At 53.4% G+C, this 17839-nt stretch overlaps 1 protein-coding gene across 2 annotated transcripts; it reads left to right on the forward strand.

The window, feature by feature from the left end:
* The first annotated feature begins 420 nt into the window (after positions 1-420).
* LINGO3 (leucine rich repeat and Ig domain containing 3) lies at positions 421-16574 on the forward strand. Of its 2 annotated transcripts, XM_066276833.1 has the most exons (3): positions 444-515; positions 2974-3102; positions 12561-16574. In XM_066276833.1, exon 3 carries the CDS (start codon positions 12616-12618, stop codon positions 14395-14397), a length of 1782 nt encoding a protein of 593 aa, XP_066132930.1. In that variant the 5' UTR covers positions 444-515; positions 2974-3102; positions 12561-12615; the 3' UTR covers positions 14398-16574. The 2 variants fall into 2 exon arrangements, with proteins under 2 accessions (XP_066132927.1, XP_066132930.1); XM_066276830.1 differs by lacking the exon at positions 2974-3102 and having other exon boundaries at positions 421-515.
* The last annotated feature ends 1265 nt before the right edge of the window (positions 16575-17839 follow it).

Below are 17839 nucleotides of genomic sequence, written 5' to 3' on the forward strand. Positions count from 1 at the left end.
GAATGGGCCTGGAGGTCTGGCCTGAGTGGAAGAGGCTGGGGCAAGTGTCCAAGTGGCAGGTGGTGGAGACCTGGACTATAAGGCATCGAGGAGGCACTAAATTACAGAAGGGTACAGATTAGGATCCCTGCGTTTCCTGCACTGCAGCCTCATCAGACCCACCATAGCCGCAGGGGTCCTCAGACGCGCCCCAACGCGGGCGGGGAGCACACTGAGGCTCATTCATTCTCCGTCCTGATCCCCCAACCCTTGCCTGCCCCCTGGCGCGCGTCCGGGCACCTGCGTGCACGTGTCCCCCCGCGCCCCGCAGCCCCGGACACCTGCGGCCCGGGAACCCACACCCCAATGAGCAGGCCGCGTGCACGGCGGAGCGCAGCCGTGAGGCTCGCGGCGGATACGCGCTGGCGGGAGCGCGCACGGCGGGCCCGGGAGGTGGTGGCGGCGGCGGCGGCTCGTGTCGGCTCCTACTGCCCCCGCGCTGCAGCCCGCGCCGTGTCTGCGGCGGAGCCGCCCAGGTGAGTGGCCGTGCGGGCCCGGCGACCCACTCTGCCGGCTCCCCGTAGCCCCCATTCTCGCCCCAGGGGGACTCGTCCCGTACTTCCCTCCCGGGCACATCGCCCCTCGCCAGGCCCCCGCGCTCCCCCTGGAAACTTTGGGGGCCACTCCTCAAGCTGGGGTCCCCCTCGCCCCTCCACTGGGGCGCCGAGGAACCAGGAACCGGGTGGGCGTCTCTTTGGGGCAGTGAAGACGCCTGAGGGGATGTGCCCTCCTCTATAGGGGAAAGAAGGGGACACTGCCTGGGGTTGGGGGGGACGGGAGCAGTAGGGATGGAGGCTTCCGCCTCCCTCCCTCCTCCATCCCCTACGGGGTCTGGTTGGGGCGCTGGTGCCAAGCTGCCAGAAGACGAAGGGGGTGGGCGTTTGGGTCCACACCAGGACCTGCTCAATCCCTGAGCCTGTGAACATCTCAGCCTGGGGGGAGGAATTTGGAAGGGGAAGGCTGAGGTGCTGTGAGCTAGTGTCCAGACAGTACTTAGGATGGTGGGGGGCTTCTCTCCATCCCCTGAAACTGGGCCTCGATGTTCCCAGGGCCTCTGGGGTCTGGTGAGGAGGCCACTGAGCCCCATTCAACAAGTTGTGGTGGGGAAGCACCCAGTGCCTGCGTCTGGGCACAAGAACAATACCAGCCCTTCCTTTGGAGAGCACCTTAAACCCGCTTTTTTCAACATGTGCCCTGGGCACTAAACACTCATGTACCCCAGACCCCTAGTTCTGAGGAACCAGAACTTTGGGGGTTTGGGCCCCAGACCCTGCATTTTTAACAAGTGGCCCCTAGTGAATCCATGTATGCACAGAAGTGGTTGAGAACCTCTTGCTTCTGGCAGGAGATAGGAAGGGGGCATATGGCATCACATGGCACTAGGCAAGGGAACCATCTGGGACTTGATGATGGTGGAGCTTCGGGGCCAGCAGGGCTGAGACCAGGAGCAATAAGAGGGTTCTGTCAGGTGGAAAGGTTGTGGTGGGTGAGTGCCCAGAGGTGGAGAACACAGGGTCTCAGTGTGGATTAGGCAATGAAAACAAGTGTGCAGATGCTGAGGTGGTGGTCTTTGTCTGGAGTCTAGGCCCGGGTGGGCTGTGGGCTCATTGCCTCAAAACGGCAGCTGGAAGGTGAGATCCGGTGAGACAGGATCTGAGCTGGAAGACCCCATGAGCCTACCCGGGGCTCCGCCACAGATGCAGTCTCACACTCTGCCTGGATTACTTTGGATGACAGGGGCCACCCAGCCATGGGATGGGGCTCAGAAGGGCTAAACCCAGCCTTTTGTCCTAGCTGGTGATTTCTGGCAAAGGACAGCCCCTCTCTGAGCTCCAGTTTTGAAACATACACGAACACCAGATTTATCTCACATGAGCTGAGACAAATGGCCATGCACCATGCCCAAGCCTGATGCTGCTAAAATCTAGAAGCTCAGTTAATAGGGGATTGTTATTACCATTATTATTATTATAGCAGCTCAGCCTTGCACCTGTTCAGCCTCAGTGTGCTCATCTGTAGAATGGGGGTGGTTGCTCCTAGCCGCCCCCAAACTAAGCCCAGATCTGAAGGTGCCTTGCTGAGTGGGAATTAAAAGCAGATCTAAGGCAGCAGCTTGATTTCTCGTCCCACAATGCTGTCATTCCCGGTCGCCCCTGAGTCACCACCTAGTCACCAGGTAGAGAACTTTCCAAACAAGCCTTGTCCCAGGTGGGCCTAAGGGAGCCACCCACCAGCACATATCAATCCTGAGCATCAGAATCGAGCCCTCTGCCCTCCACTCTCCAGTAGGGCTCTGGGATTTAGTGGAAAGGAGCTGGCATCAGACTGAGATTCAAATGTTGACTTTCAAGCTAAGTGATGCCAGGTAAGCTGGGGACCATTCTGAACCTCAGTCTCCTTTTCTCCAAATGGTCTCCATTATTCCCACCCTCAGGGCTGAGCTAGTGGGTGACAGCCGCAGTATCCTGTGAGTGTCCAAAAAGTGGTTCCAGATCTAGAGGCCTCACCTGCAGAGGGCGATCGACAGCCTCCCCCACCTCCAACAGGCTGGCAAGGAAAGTGGGTCTGGAGGGCTCCCCCCCCCCAGGGTTAACGGACTAATAGTAGAGGAAGGGTAATTAGGGTTTAATGAATTGTCATGCCTGAGAGCCCCAGGAGCACTCAGATCTAGGACACAGGATGCACAATCCTGGGGCCGTTGGCAGTGTATCCCCAAAAGCAGGTTAGAGGGTCCCCACCTCCCAAGTCAAGTTGAATGGGGGATGTTACCAGGCCCTGACAAATCATGCTTCCCTTGCTCCCTTCAGCCTCAGTTGTGGGCCCAGAGGCAGTACAGGGTAGGGAGTGAGCAGAGGGAGGAGTAGCCTGGGGACAGAGATGCCAAGCTTCCAGCATCTATTCCTCAACCTGCCCTGGCCCTCCCTGTGGGTTCAGCTGCTACCTCCAGTCCAGCCTGGTTTGGCCTTGCCCAGAGGAGTCTTCAGCATCCCCTAGCCTGGGAGGGGACAGGAGGATGTGTCCCATGTTGCCTGTAAGAGAAAAAGCTCACTCAGAATAAAGGAGGTAAGTGGGAAAGGGTTGGGTTCCAAGGAGAGGGGCTCACGCTCTGCCTCCCCCTTGTGTTGAGAGCTTCATGGCAAATTAGTGTAGGTTGGACAGCTTGGGTGGAGGAGAGGAGGGGTCTATTTCCCAGGTCCTCCCATGACAGACAGATTTTGGGGGACATTCCTGGGGAGGAGCTGATGCTGATCGCAGACCCTATGGGGAGCTCAGCCCCTTTCCAACTCCGGAAGCTGACATATACAGCCCACCTCCTCTTTAACACTGCAGAGACCCTGTGTGTCATCTCTTATGTCTGCTGTAATAAGTCAGCACAAACCTAGTGGCCGGGCTGCTCAGTGGATAGAACATCATCCTGGTGCACCAAGGTCATGGGTTTGATCCCCAGTCAGAGTACATACAAGAAGCAACCAATGAGGGCCCTGGCCGGTTGGCTCAATGGTAGAGCGTCGGCCTGGCATGCAGGAGTCCCGGGTTCGATTCCCCGCCAGGGCACACAGGAGAAGCGCCCGTCTGCTTCTCCACCTCTCCCCCTCTCCTTCCTCTCTGTCTCTCTCTTCCCCTCCCGCAGCCAAGACTCCATTGGAGCAAAGTTGGCCTGGGCACTGAGGATGGCTCTGTGGCCTCTGCCTCAGGCGCTAGAATGGCTCTGGTTGCAACAGAGCGATGCCCCAGATGGGCAGAGCATCGCCCCCTGGTGGGCATGCCGGGTGGATCCCGGTTGGGCGCATGCAGGAGTCTGTCTGACTGCCTCCCCGTTTCCAACTTCAGAAAAAAAAAAAAAGAAGCAACCAATGAGTACACAACTAAATGGGACAACTAAGTGGAACAATGAATGAGTTGATGCTTCTTTCTCTCTCTCTCTCTCCACCTCTTCATCTCAAATCAATGGAAAAAAAGTTTAAAAACCACAAATTTATCATCTCACAGTTCTGAAGGTCAGAAGTTCTAAACGCAGGTTGTGAGCAGGACTAGTCCTGGAGGCACCAGGTAAGAATTGTTTTAGCCTTTTCCAGCTTCTGGAGGTGCCATGTCCTTGGCTCCCTCCTCCATCCTCATAGCCAGCAGCGCTGCCGCTTCCATCTCTCTCTGATCCTTCTGCCTCCCTCTCTGCCCCCTAAATGTTATTGATTGATTTTTAGAGGGAGAGGGAGAGAAAAAGAGATAGAGAGGGACAGTGGTTAATTCTTTTATGTGCTCTGACCAGGGATCAAAGCCACAACCTTGATGTATCAGGAAGATTCTCTAACCAACTGAGTTATCTGGCTAGTGCCTCCTGCCTCCCTCTTATGAGGACCCTGTGATAAAACTGGGCTCCCCAGGGTAATCCAGGACCATCTCCCTGATGTGGACGTCAGCTCATTAGCATCCTTAATTTCTTCAGCACACTTAATCCCCCTGCCAAATCAGGTAACATTCACAAGCTTCAGGAATTAGGACAGGGGCACCTTTGAGGAGCTGTTGTTCTACTGACCACAGACATCACCTTCCCTGTTTATTTTCTCCATAGCAATGCCCACATGTGCCCTGTTTAACTCTTCTCTTTCTCATTCATGTACAGAATGACAGGGGTTTTGTTGGTTTTGTTTAAAACTTTCTTGCTAGAACTAGAACAGCACCTAGCATACAACAGACACTGTCCATTAAATGCTTGTGGAATGAATGAATGAACAAATATGAATGTGGTAAAGACTTGACTAAGAGCAGAACAGCCCCTAGTACTTGGTTCCTGACCCCATCTTGCCAGTGGAGACTTTTCCAGATACAAAATACCTTCTCAGCTGACTTCTCATTTGCCGCCACCTCTCACCCCTATCAGTCAGAAAGGTGATTGCTAGTCATGGGAGTCCCTTTTACAAAAGAGAAAACAGACTCAGGGCATTAAAAGTCTGCCCAAAGCAATAGGGCGGGCTTTGATGGGGACCCAAAAGTTTTGTCCTGGCTCTGAACTCTTGCTGATTCTCTGCTCCATTCATTAGATATTATTGGGCCCATGGAAAACCAGCTCTGTGGATACTGGGAGTAGAAAGAGGAATAATATGCTCCTTGTTCTCACGACATCACTGTCCAGAGAGGAAATGAGACTTTTTGGGCTCAGGTGACATCATAGGGTCAGACCATCTTCAGGCTGCAACTCAGAAATGTCATGCTCATGCTCAGAACCTCCTATGGCTCCCCCCTACTCTCACAGTCGAGTCTGAATACCTTACTCTGGCCTTAACGCTCTGTGTGGTTTCACCCTTACCAACCCTAGTTTCCACCCCCAAACTCAGACACAGCCGGGCCACAGCCTCTCTCTGCTCCTCTGAACACCAAGCTTATTCCCATCTTGGGGCCTTTGCCCCGGAGGCTAGCCCCACCTGGAACACCATTTCTAAGACTGCCCTCCAATCAGGTCTCAGCTCAGACAGGTCTCTCCCAGCCATGCTGGACAAAGCATTAGACTGAGACAGACTCCCACTTTTCTTGAACCACCTACTTCATTATTTGTGTGATTCTTGTCTGCTTTCCCACTTGACACTATGCTCACCAAAAGCAGCCAGACAGGAAAGGACACACCATGTATGATTCCATTTACGTGAAATGTCCAGAACAGGCAGATCCACAGAGACAGGAAGTGGTTTAGCAGTTGTCAGGGGGTAGGGGAGGGAAGTGGAGAGTGAATGTTAATGGGAATGTTTTCTTTTGGGGCTGAGGGAATGTTCTGGAACTAGATAGTGGTAATGGTTGCATATATTTGTGAATGTACTAAAAAACATTGAATTGAACACTTGAAATAGGAAAAACTGCACAGAAGAAGGCTGGGATGCCGCTGTGTTCAGGGACTGGCACAGAGGAGGACTGGAAACCTGGAGAGTGACTGGGTGACAGGTGTCTGCATGTGGGCTGGCCCCCCACCTGCTCCCAGACAGGTCCCTGCCTCCTTCCCACAGCGACCACAACTGCCCTGCCAAAGGCCTCCGTGGCCTCCACTATAGCTTTTCACTCATGGTAGTGAATCTCTGTCCCCAAAACACATGTCATCTGTCCACCCCAGTCCTTCCCCTGCATTCTGGGATGGAGGAAACCCAGGCACAGGCCAGTCACCAAGGCTCCTCCGCCCTCATCCAGTCACCACATGCTTGCTGACCCCAGAGCTTTCTGTGGCATGGGAGGAGGGAGTGTTGTTTTGTCAAAGGCAGCTCTGAAGCCTCACAGTTCTGCCCAACTGGCACAGGGCAGGCTCCTGTGTCTGCAGAGCTGGCAGAACTCGGGGTTCCATGGAGGACATACCTGGGAAAACCCTGGATTATAGGATGTAGAGTTCTGGGTTTGAATCTTGAATCTGCTTCTCACTGGCTGTGTGGCCTTGGGCAAGTTGCTTCCCCTCTCTGGGCCTCTGCTCCTCTAGCTATAACACAGGCTGACAATCAGCTTATTTCCTGCTGGGGATGCCTGCTGTATGCCCAGTCCCCTCTACAAGAGTCTCACCATGGTCAATCCTGCCCCCAAGGTCTTTGGGACACGTTTGGAGACATCTGTGGTTGTCACACTGGGGGTACTTCTGGCATTGAGTGGGTGGAGCCAAAGATGCTGCTCAACACCACACAGTGCACAGCATGGCCCACTCAGAGAATGACCCAGCCCCTATGTCAGCAGAGAATCTCACTCACCCCTAGTCCCATTCTGCAGATGGGAATACTGAGGCAGAGAAGGAAGAATGTCTGTTGAGTGCGGGGGTATGAGCTGGAGCCTTTGCTGGAAGGTGGGACAGCCTGGTGGAGGCAGAAAATGCAGATAGGAGTGGATCTGAGATGTATTGAAAGTGGAGCTGACAGCAGCTGGAGACCTGGTAACAGTTCGGCTGGGTATATGAGAGTAGACTTTCAATGAATACAACCTGTGTGAGAGGAGTGGGGAACAGGGACTGTCCTGTTGCCAGGGGTCAGGTTGATATTTTCTGGGGCCTCCTGGTAGAGGTCAGGGATATGACTGAATCCTGGGGTTGGAGATCAGAGATGTGGTGACCGAGACATAAAATTAAGTCATCAGTGAATGGTGCTGTTTAGTCCTGGAAGGACAGGAGAGGCCCCAGGTGAGTGGCAGGTCTCTGGGGAAGGAGTGGATCTGGAGGACCCTAAAAACTTAGCCCTGAAGAAGCAGGACTAGAATCCAGACCCCTATCCTAATTGGGAACTGAAAGTCCTGGCCTTTTAACACCACCATAAGACGCAGCTCTCCAAGGAGAGGGAACAGGGAGGGACCCAGAAAGGGTCTCTTGCTTGCTTGGGGTGCCCAGCCCTTAATCATCTGAGAGTGGCAGAACCTGAGGGCACTCAGGCATCTGGGCTGCAGTCTCCGTGCTGGGCTTTCCCTGAGACCATCCTCCTGTGTGCCCTCCCACCGTCATGCCCAGGTAGTGTCCAAGAAAGTGAGGGGATGGGGATCCTGCAGGCAGAATTGAGTCACCACCATTCCCTCTCCAAGAACCAGGCATTCCCCCAAGGTGGGGGAACCAGAACCTTAGAGGGAAGCATCAAAGGTCTAGCCCAGTTACAAGTCCCTCTCTGTGACTCCCAACCCCCCATAGAGGAGATGACAGGGCCCTGCCTGAGGGAGAGGCTAGAGTTGACAAACTGGGTCACAGCTTGAATGGCTCCCCTCCTGACCCATGGACCAGCTGTCCTCTCAACCTGGGAGTAATTATAGAGCTAGAGCTCCAGTGCCCCAAGGGTTCTTCTTTCTTTTGACAGGCCAGGTCCAGAAAGTTTGTTTTGTTTTGTTTTGTTTTTTAAGAGACAGGAAGAGAGAAAGAGCAAGAAACATCGATGTGTTGTTCCACTTATTCATGCCATCTTTGGTTGATTCTTAAATGTGTGGGATTGGACCTGCAACCTCAGCATGTTGGGATGATGCTCTAACCAATAAGCTACCGGGCAGAGAGGCTGTGTTTTTCATCAGAGGTCACGCAGCCCATTAGAACTGAGGTCTCCTGCCAGCCTTTCTGTGACTATCACAGTAGCTGTGTCCTCACTGTCCCAACCTTTGTCACTTGAGTACTTCCTTCCTGATATTATCCTTATCTTCATACTATGGTAACTATTTTTTTCTAAATTCCTTGCAACTTAACATTTTTGAAAAGTCCATTTTCATCTCTGACCGTAGCACCTGTCCTTCAGCCTCTGTGCCTAAACTGCAGAGCCACCCTCACAGCCTCGTCCCCTGCTGTGCCCTCTGCGGACTGCTCTTCCTGCTGCCATCTGCTTGGCTCCCTTCCTCCTCTAAGTCTTTGCATGAACATCCTGTCTCAGTAATAAATTAGATCATTATAATCCCTGGACACCACCATTGCCTTTTTCCTGGATTTATTTTTCTCCATTTATGCACCTGAGACAGGAGACACTGTATCATATCCATCAGCTCCCAGAAAGCTGACCTCTTTGTCTTCTATGCGCTGTGTCTTCAGCACCTGGAAAATGCTCAGCACATGGTATCAATTAGTTGACTGACTGACAAATGAATCGACGCATAAGGGGCACCAGCATAGAGGTGATGATAAAAATTGATCCAACAAAAGCAGAACTGGCCTGACCAGGCGGTGGCACAGTGGATAGAGCGTCAAACTGGGATGCAGAGGACCCAGGTTCGAGACCCTGAGGTTGCCAGTTTGAGCACGGGCTCATCTGGCTTGAGCAAAAAGCTCATCAGCTTGGACCCAAGGTCACTGGCTCGAGCAAGGGGTTACTCAGTCTGCTGAAGGCCCATGGTCAAGGCACATATGAGAAAGCAAACAGTGAACAACTAAGGTGTCGCAACGAAAAACTAATGAATGATTGATGCTTCTCATCTCTCTCCGTTCCTGTCTGTCTGTCCCTATCTATCCCTCTCTCTGACTCTCTCTCTGTCCCTGTAAAAAAAAAAAAAAAGTAAAAAACAGAACTATGTTTTAAATTCTAGCTGTATGAGCTGCCAGGACTCTGTCCTGGCTCTGTAAATTAATAATATTAATAATAATGGGCTCTGGACAGTTGGCTCAGTGGATAGAGCATTGACCTGGCATATGGACATCCCAGGTACAATTAATTCCCAGTCAGAGCACACTGGAGAGGTGGTGATCTGCTTCTCTTTCCCTTCCCCTCCCACTTCTCTCTTCCCCTCCTGCAGCCTGTGGCTCAATTGGTTCGAGCATTGGCCCTGGGCACAGTGGATAAGTTCAGTTGGTCCAAGCACATCAACTTCAAGCACTAAAAGTAGCTTGATTAATTTGAGCATTGGCCCCAGGCGGGTTGCTGGGGAGATCCCAGTCAGGGTGTATGTGGGAATCTGTCTCACTATCTCTCCTCCTCTCACTTAAAATAATAATAATAATAAAATAAAAAGATTAACAAGTGTTGCCACTAACTTCACCCTGAGACTTGCCCCTGTCACCTCTGATGTGAACCTGAGCTGGTGACTCAAGTTGCTTTGAGCTTTTGTGCTCCCATCTGTAAAGTGGGGGTGACATCAGACCCCCATGAAGTTGTTGTGGGAATTAAAGGGGGACAATACATGTGGAGCCCTTAGCCCCAGGCTAGCACAGAGTAGGAACTATAGAAGTGTTCGCCATGATGGTGATGATGGTTATGATGATGCATTAAACAAGGGTTTAAATGACATCTCAGGAAGACTAAGGGGGGAACATTAATACATAGAGTAACCAGTGACATTGGGGTGAGACCTACATAAAGCCAGGGAAAGAACCATGCCGGGAAGCTGTTCCAGGTATTTGGCACTCCATGTGCAAAGGGCCTGAGGCAGGATGGTGCCTGGCATCTTGGAGAAACAGCAAGAATGTCTGTGTGGCGGTAGCAGAGTCAGCAAAGGGGGGAGAAGGAAGAGGTGAGGGCAGGGAGGGAATGGGGAGCAGGTTGTGCAGGGCCTGTGGGCCCTGGGGAGGACTTTGAATTTTATTCTAGGGGTATAAAATTCTCTCCTACTGGCCCTGGCCGCTTGGCTCAGCGGTAGAGCGTCGGCCTGGCGTGCGGGGGACCCGGGTTCGATTCCCGGCCAGGGCACATAGGAGAAGCGCCTATTTGCTTCTCCACCCCCCCCCGCCTCCTTCCTCTCTGTCTCTCTCTTCCCCTCCCGCAGCCAAGGCTCCATTGGAGCAAAGATGGCCCGGGCGCTGGGGATGGCTCCTTGGCCTCTGCCCCAGGCGCTAGAGTGGCTCTGGTCGCGGCAGAGCAACACCCCGGAGGGGCAGAGCATCGCCCCCTGGTGGGCAGAGCGTTGCCCCTGGTGGGCGTGCCGGGTGGATCCCGGTCGGGCGCATGCGGGAGTCTGTCTGACTGTCTCTCCCCGTTTCCAGCTTCAGAAAAATACAAAAAAAAAAAAAAATTCTCTCCTACTGAAAGAACAAACCAGTCAGCTCTGCCCCCACAAGGAATCTGTATTTGGGAAGCTGAAAAATATCTGCCATTTCCTCCATAAGACAGAGCCAAGGAGGTCCCAACTTCTCCAAAGAAGACTGCTGGGGCCTTGTCCCCCATTCCTGGGCCAGGGAGGAGTTTCCCTTGACAACAGGGAGCAGCACAACAGGGAACTGGGAATGACCTCAGAGCCAAAGGCAGGTTTAAGGTAGGAAGTTGCCAGAGGCATGAGATGAGCGACTGGACAGGGAACCCTCAGTTCTGGCTCTTTTTCCCACCTAGAACACAGCTTTGCTATGTGCTGTCCAGGGCAACAACATGGGGAAGAGTGACCTAGAAAAACAGCCTCAGAAGGGAGGCTTGCTTTGGGAAGGATTATGTTCACTGTAATGCCCAGGTTGGGATTAGGACAATTGCAGTGAGAAAGTACAACCAAACAGTCCTTGCTTTTTCCCTCAGACTCCCTACTATATTCCCCAGCTGGGGACAGGGACCTAAGACCCATGACCTCCTGGAGACCGGGAGTCCCTCTGTTTCCTCATGTGATCATATTCTCAACTACAGAAGCTCTCTTCCTGTCCCCTCACTCGTCTCTGCCCCCATCTTCATGTGCTTTATTCCCTCTGTGTGCATCTATACATGTCCAAATTCCCTTCTTGTTATAGGGTCACCAGTCATTACATTAGGGCCCCCCTACTCAGGTATAACCACATCTCAACCAATCACATCTGCAAAGACCCTACTTCCAAATGAGGCCACATTTATAGGTACCAGGGTCAGGACTTGAACTATCTTTTTGGGGGACCCAATTCTGCCCGCTAGAATCTCAGCTCATATGTCACCTTTCCTGGTCTGAAGTTGCCCCTTCATCACTCGAGTCACTGTGATCAACATCCATCTGTGGAGGCTTCCCTCACAGCCTCCATCATTGCATCCTCTGGTCTCCTTACCTGTGGGTGTTTGGTTTTTTTTTCTTATTAAACTTTGTTTTAATGCATCTTTAAATTGTGTGGCAGACTTTTGGTCAAGTTGTATACATTAAAACTTTCAAGTGTATTGAATCTGTTGATGTTCATCAAGCAGATGCTGTGTCTCAGGTACAGTTTTGGTTCTGATTAAGTCACCCTAGAGAGTTTACAATCCAGTTGGGGGAGAAACAATGAAAAGGGTTTTAATATATTCTATAATTTCATGTGATGGTTCGACTGGTGTAGACAGGTCAAGGAGGACAAGATGGGTGGGGGACCTGGTAAGAACTCGGGTGTGGGGAACATGTAGACCACCTATATCCTCACTGAACCAATGTGAGACCCCAGGCAGCAGGATCTACGCCTGCCCTGTTCTTCAGCGTATTCAGAGTCTGCTATACACTCGGCACTCAATAAATGGCGGGGGGGGGGGGGGGGGGGACACACCAAAATTTTTACATTATATTTACACGATTCTCTAGTTCAATAAATGCTTTCTTTTGCAACTATTTTAATTGAGAAAAATTCACAAAACATAAAATTCACCCATTTAAGGTCCAAATTCAGTGGGTTTAGTATATTTACAAGACTGTGTAACCATCACCACTATCATCCCAGAACACTCCATCACCCCAAAAGAAGTTCCCTGTCCCCCTTCCCAGCCCCTGAGAACTACCAGTCCACCTTTTGTCTCTGCATTTGCCTGTTCTGGACATTTCATATAAATGGAATCACACACTGTGTGGCCTTTTGTGTCTGGTTTGTCACTGAATATTATGTTGTCAAGGTTCCATCCATGTTGTAGTGAGTGCCATTTTTTTCACTCTTTTTCATGGCTGAGTAATATTCCAGCGTGTGGATGGACCACTTTGTGTTAATCCATCCATATGTGGATCCTTGGGTTCTTGTCACTTTTTGGCTAATAGAATACTGCTGCTGTAAATATGGATGTACAGGTTTTTGTGAGGTTCTGTGTACTTGGTCCTTTTGGTAGACACCCAGGAGTGGGATCGCGGGTCCCAGAGTGGCTAAAGGTTTCTCGCGAGCATTACTAGGGCGAGGTGGGGAGGCAGGACTCCAGTGCTAATGCTGCCCCCGCCCCCAGGTGCCCATGAGGATGGTGGCAGGGCCCTAAGCCCAGGCTCCCTAGGATCCGCGCCATGACCTGCTGCTGGCTGTGTGTCCTGAGCCTGCAGCTCCTGCTCCTGCCTGCAGCTCCGCCCCCAGCAGGGGGCTGCCCATCTCGCTGTGAGTGCACAGCACAGACGCGCACGGTGGCCTGTCCCCGGCGCCGGCTGACTGCTGTGCCTGAAGGCATCCCGGCTGAGACCCGCCTGCTGGAGCTCAGCCGCAACCGCATCCGCTGCCTAAACCCAGGCGACCTGGCCGCCCTGCCGCTGCTGGAGGAGCTGGACTTGAGCGAGAACGTGATCGCGCACGTGGAGCCTGGGGCCTTCGCCAATCTGCCGCGTCTGCGTGTCCTGCGCCTGCGCGGCAACCTGCTCAAGCTCATTCCGCCCGGGGTCTTCACGCGCCTGGACAACCTCACATTGCTGGACCTAAGCGAGAATAAATTGGTCATCCTCCTAGATTACACCTTCCAGGACCTGCGCAGCCTCCGTCAGCTGGAGGTGGGCGACAACGATTTGGTGTTCATCTCGCGCCGGGCCTTCGCAGGGTTGATGGCGCTGGAGGAGCTGACCCTGGAGCGTTGCAATCTCACAGCTCTGTCAGGCGAGTCTCTAAGCCACCTACGGGGCCTGGGCGCCCTACGGCTGCGCCACCTAGCCATTGCTGCCCTGGAGGACCAGAACTTCCGCAGGCTCCCGGGCCTGCTGCACCTGGAGATTGATAACTGGCCGCTGCTGGAAGAGGTGGCCCCGGGCAGCCTGCAGGGCCTCAACCTGACCTCACTGTCGGTCACCCACACTAACATCACCGCCGTGCCAGCCGCCGCGCTGCGCCACCAGGCTCACCTCACCTGCCTGAATTTGTCTCACAACCCCATTAGCACAGTGCCGCGTGGGTCCTTCCGCGACCTGATCCGCCTGCGTGAGCTGCATTTGGCAGGGGCCCTACTGGCCGTGGTCGAGCCACAGGCCTTCCTGGGGCTGCGTCAGATCCGCCTGCTCAACCTCTCCAACAACCTACTGTCCACGCTGGAGGAGAGCACCTTCCACTCGGTCAATACTCTGGAGACACTACGCGTGGATGGAAACCCACTGGCCTGCGACTGTCGCCTGCTGTGGATCGTGCAGCGCCGCAAAACCCTCAACTTCGACGGACGGCTGCCGGCCTGCGCCACCCCTGCGGAGGTTCGTGGGGACGCATTGCGCAACCTGCCGGACTCGGCACTCTTTGAGTACTTCGTGTGCCGCAAGCCCAAGATTCGAGAGCGGCGGCTGCAGCAGGTCACCGCCACCGCGGGCGAGGACGTGCGCTTTCAGTGCCGCGCGGAAGGCGAGCCGGCACCCACCGTGGCTTGGGTGACGCCCCAGCACCGTGCAGTGACTATCGCTAGCGCCGGCCGGTCGCGCGTGCTGCCCGGGGGCACGCTGGAGATCCGGGACGCACGACTACAGGATAGCGGCACCTACACGTGCGTGGCCAGCAACGCGGGTGGCAACGACACCTACTTCGCCACGCTGACGGTGCGGCCAGAGCCAGCCGCCAACCGGACCCTGGGCGAGGGCCGCAACGAGACGCAGGCAGCCGCGCGCTTCCCGCTGGACCTCACCACTATTCTCGTGTCCACAGCCATGGGCTGCATCACCTTCCTGGGCGTCGTCCTCTTCTGCTTCCTGCTGCTCTTCGTATGGAGCCGGGGCCGTGGGCAGCACAAGAACAACTTCTCCGTGGAGTATTCCTTCCGCAAGGTAGACGGTCCCGCCGCTGGCGCCGGCCAGGGAAGTGCCCGCAAGTTCAACATGAAGATGATTTGAGGGGTCCCAGGGATGACCTCCAACTGCCCTGCTGGGACTGTGGGCTCTGGGCCTAGCCAGGAGATTCCGTTTCTATCCCCACCAGCCCTATCCGATGACACCTATGCATTTTCCAGAGGAGTGGCTGAAAGCTGACTCCAGACAGAACTTCCTTTTTTTTTTTTTTGTAAAGATCCAACCACAGGACTTTTTTTCATCAGGATGTGTCTTTTGCAGTTTCTCAAGCATTTTCTAAAGGTTTCCCCTGTCTTCCTGGCCCTGAGTGGTCACTGAGCTGTGAGGAGGTGAGGGGGACTCAGAGATCCTAGGGTCCTCACCACTAACACTTCACACTGGGAGGCACACAGCAGCTGTCCCCAGGTCCCCCTAACAGCTCACACCTGAGAGAGATGGTCTACACTCAGGACACATGGTGGGTGCATGAAAGCCTCTACTGTTCATACCTGGACATCCCACACCTCACACCCAGTGCACACATATTCATGCCCAGGACACAATCAGACACAGTTCTAAAGTGCAGCGCACACACTTAGCCAGGTGCCCCAGATTCCAGAGCTCACCATGGTCACACAGGGCTCTTATGAGTGTACAACTCACATGTGGGACAAGCAGCGCTCATTTGGAATACACCCAACTCGCATAGCTCGCACTTGGGACACACCAGCTCCTGTTCAGCTGGCTAAGGTCTTGTTAAACTAGTCAGCTCACCCTGAGGGTGCCCAGCACGCTAAGTGGTCCTCAACATGCTGGTCCCACCCTCACCCCCCAAACTCACTGGCCCAGCAAGCGGGCTGCCACTAGGAGAAGCCATTTCCCCAGGTTCCTCCACCACTCTCGGAACTTGATTATCAAGCTCACACTACACCAGAGGGGCAGCTTCCCTGGCCCCTGCTCTTGGAGCATGGCTTCTGGGGTGTCCTCCAGCGAGCCAGCTGTAGTGACCTTCAATCCTGAGTCTACCCACAAGCCAGCCCTGTTTCCCATTGCTTACTTGGGGAATGAGACCAGAGAGTATGAATGACTCTCAGGGTCCCTGTTATATGCACTGCAAGGTAGCAATAGGAAGAAGACCAGGACAGGGGTTCAGGCTATAGGGGGGCCTCGACCTGGTTTGTTGAGAGTAGGTGACAGAAGCACCCTGGTCTCTGCAACTTTAGGTATAAAGAATAGAGAGTCATAGACAGACTGTAGCTTAGGTTAAGAAAAAGCTTCCCCAAGGTCACTGTCCCATTGCTTTTCAGAAAGTGAGTTCCCGTTTTGGGGGGTAAGCACACAGGAGCTGAGATACTGCAGAAGTATTCAGACACCAGACAGGAACCATCCAAGACCTTCCTCCCCCAGCCTGGTTTTTGCCCCCACTCTCTACCTCGGCCAGACAACAGAGCATCGCTGGGGGGAAGGGGCACAGGAAACATTGTAGGGCCTGACCTCAACCAGGAAGAAGCTTGGCCGCAGACCAGGAGGTTAGTGTAGTGTTCTCAAGGACCTTGTAGGAAGGTTGAAAGCCAGTTCCGTTCCCACCCACTGTGTAATCTTCTTGGTCCATGACTGAGGACCACTTGGACCATAGGTGTCCTCTTCTGTAGATGCTGGGCCCATGAACAAGTTTGATGGCAAACTTGAATCCTGGATATCCCAAGATCTTCTGAGATGAGCCAGAGAGAAAGTCTAGTCAACCCTGGAGGTTTTGAGCAAAAGATTCAGAACTTGGAAGGGGACATTGATCTCTCTGGGCTGTGGCCCAGAATGTTGGTGGCCGAGTCCTGCCTCCATGATGTGCATACAAGCCAGCATGGTGGGGTGGTGGCCCACTGACCATGGCCAGCCAGGGTAGGGACTTCATCCCAACCCCACTTGAGAGGGCCAAAGGGCGTGTCCAGAACCCCAGACCCTGCCTGAGTTGGGCAGAACCAACTAGTTTCTTTTCCTCTTAGCACTCTCCTGACCTTGGTTGCCATGGCAACTCCGAGGGCCTTTCAAAACGACATCCAAGTGCCTTTAGCATCATCATCAAGAAGAGTGGGGGCACGTTCTCAGCAGTGTTAGGATTTACAGAATGTCACACATAGTGAAACCTTCCAGCTCCCTCTACCCCCACCGCTGTCCCATCATGAACCAAGACCCTCCCAGCCTCCCAACCCACTCTGCTGTATTTGATTGAAATCCAATAAAAATGGAACCAATTTAATAACTTCAAATTTTAAAACAATTTATGGGTGAAGTTGGGGCAACAAGTAGAGACAAGGGATGAAGGGGCTGCAGGGGTCCTCAGGGGAACTGTCTGGCTCCAGCACCAAAGCTGGAGTCACAGCGTGCTGGTGGAGAGAGAACGTATGTTGAAAAGTTAGATGTGGCACTTGAGGAGCACCTTCGTTGCTCCCAGAGCTGTTCCCCTGTATTAACTCCCTTCGTGCTGATGATGACCCCTGCGACTTGGATCCTGCAATGATCCCACTTAACAGTTGGGAAAGGGAGAATCAGAGGCTGGAGGGCATTTCCCCGGAGTCTGCAGCTCGTGAGAGGCAGGTGTTGAGAGGGGCTGGTGGAACCGGGCTGTCGGGGAACTCTCTGCCCCTAGCTTTGTCTGGGAGTAGAGCCAGCACTGGGGAAGAAAGAAAAAGTGAGATGCAGCCCACCCCCTCCCCACTATGCCTCTGGAGTTGGGGGCTTGGGGAAGGGCTTTCTTTTTCTGACGTGGACCCATCTTCTTTCCTGTCCCTAGGGTTCTGGTGAAAGGCAGGCAGCCCTGAGTTCTGGATATAGTACAAATAAGCATTTCATTCTTACTCCAACCTCCCTCAACAGATGGGGAAACTGAGGCACAAAGTCTGGTGTCAGGGCTCAAACCCCACTGGTCTATGAAAGCCTTCACTTTTTTCTAGAAAGAGGACTAATTCAGAGCAGTCAGCAGAAGCCATGGTCAAGGGCAGTCTCTCACTTGCCACCCCAGTGTTGCTCTCTGGGCCTCAGTTTCCACACTTGAACATGGAAAAAGTTTTCTGTCCTGCAGGAGACAGAAGCAGAACAGGGACATGTCAGGGCCTGTGGAGTGACTCCTCATGCCTGATTTTAAAGAAGCCAGAAAGTGGAGGTGTGGGCCATGGGACCCTCCCTCAGGGCCTCTTTTTCCCTATTTCTTCTTCACCAGAGGCAGAACAACACAATTGCCTCAGTGCCTCAGTTTCCCCATCAATGGAGTCCGCTGAGTCCCTGGTTCAAACCAGGTACAATACTCAGGATTTTCAGAATCTTACCTTATTCTTGGCGTGGGAGATTGAGGGAAAGGGAAGTCAGATGGTTCAATTTATTTATTTTTTTTAGAGAGAGAGGCAGAAGAGAGACAAGACAGGAACACTGAGCAGCTCCTGTATGTGCCCTGACAGGGGACCAAACCAGCAACTTTTGTGCTTTGGGATGATGCTCCAACCAACCAAGCTATTCA

This window comes from Saccopteryx bilineata, chromosome 1 (assembly GCF_036850765.1).
Source record: "Saccopteryx bilineata isolate mSacBil1 chromosome 1, mSacBil1_pri_phased_curated, whole genome shotgun sequence".
Lineage (NCBI taxonomy): Eukaryota > Metazoa > Chordata > Mammalia > Chiroptera > Emballonuridae > Saccopteryx > Saccopteryx bilineata.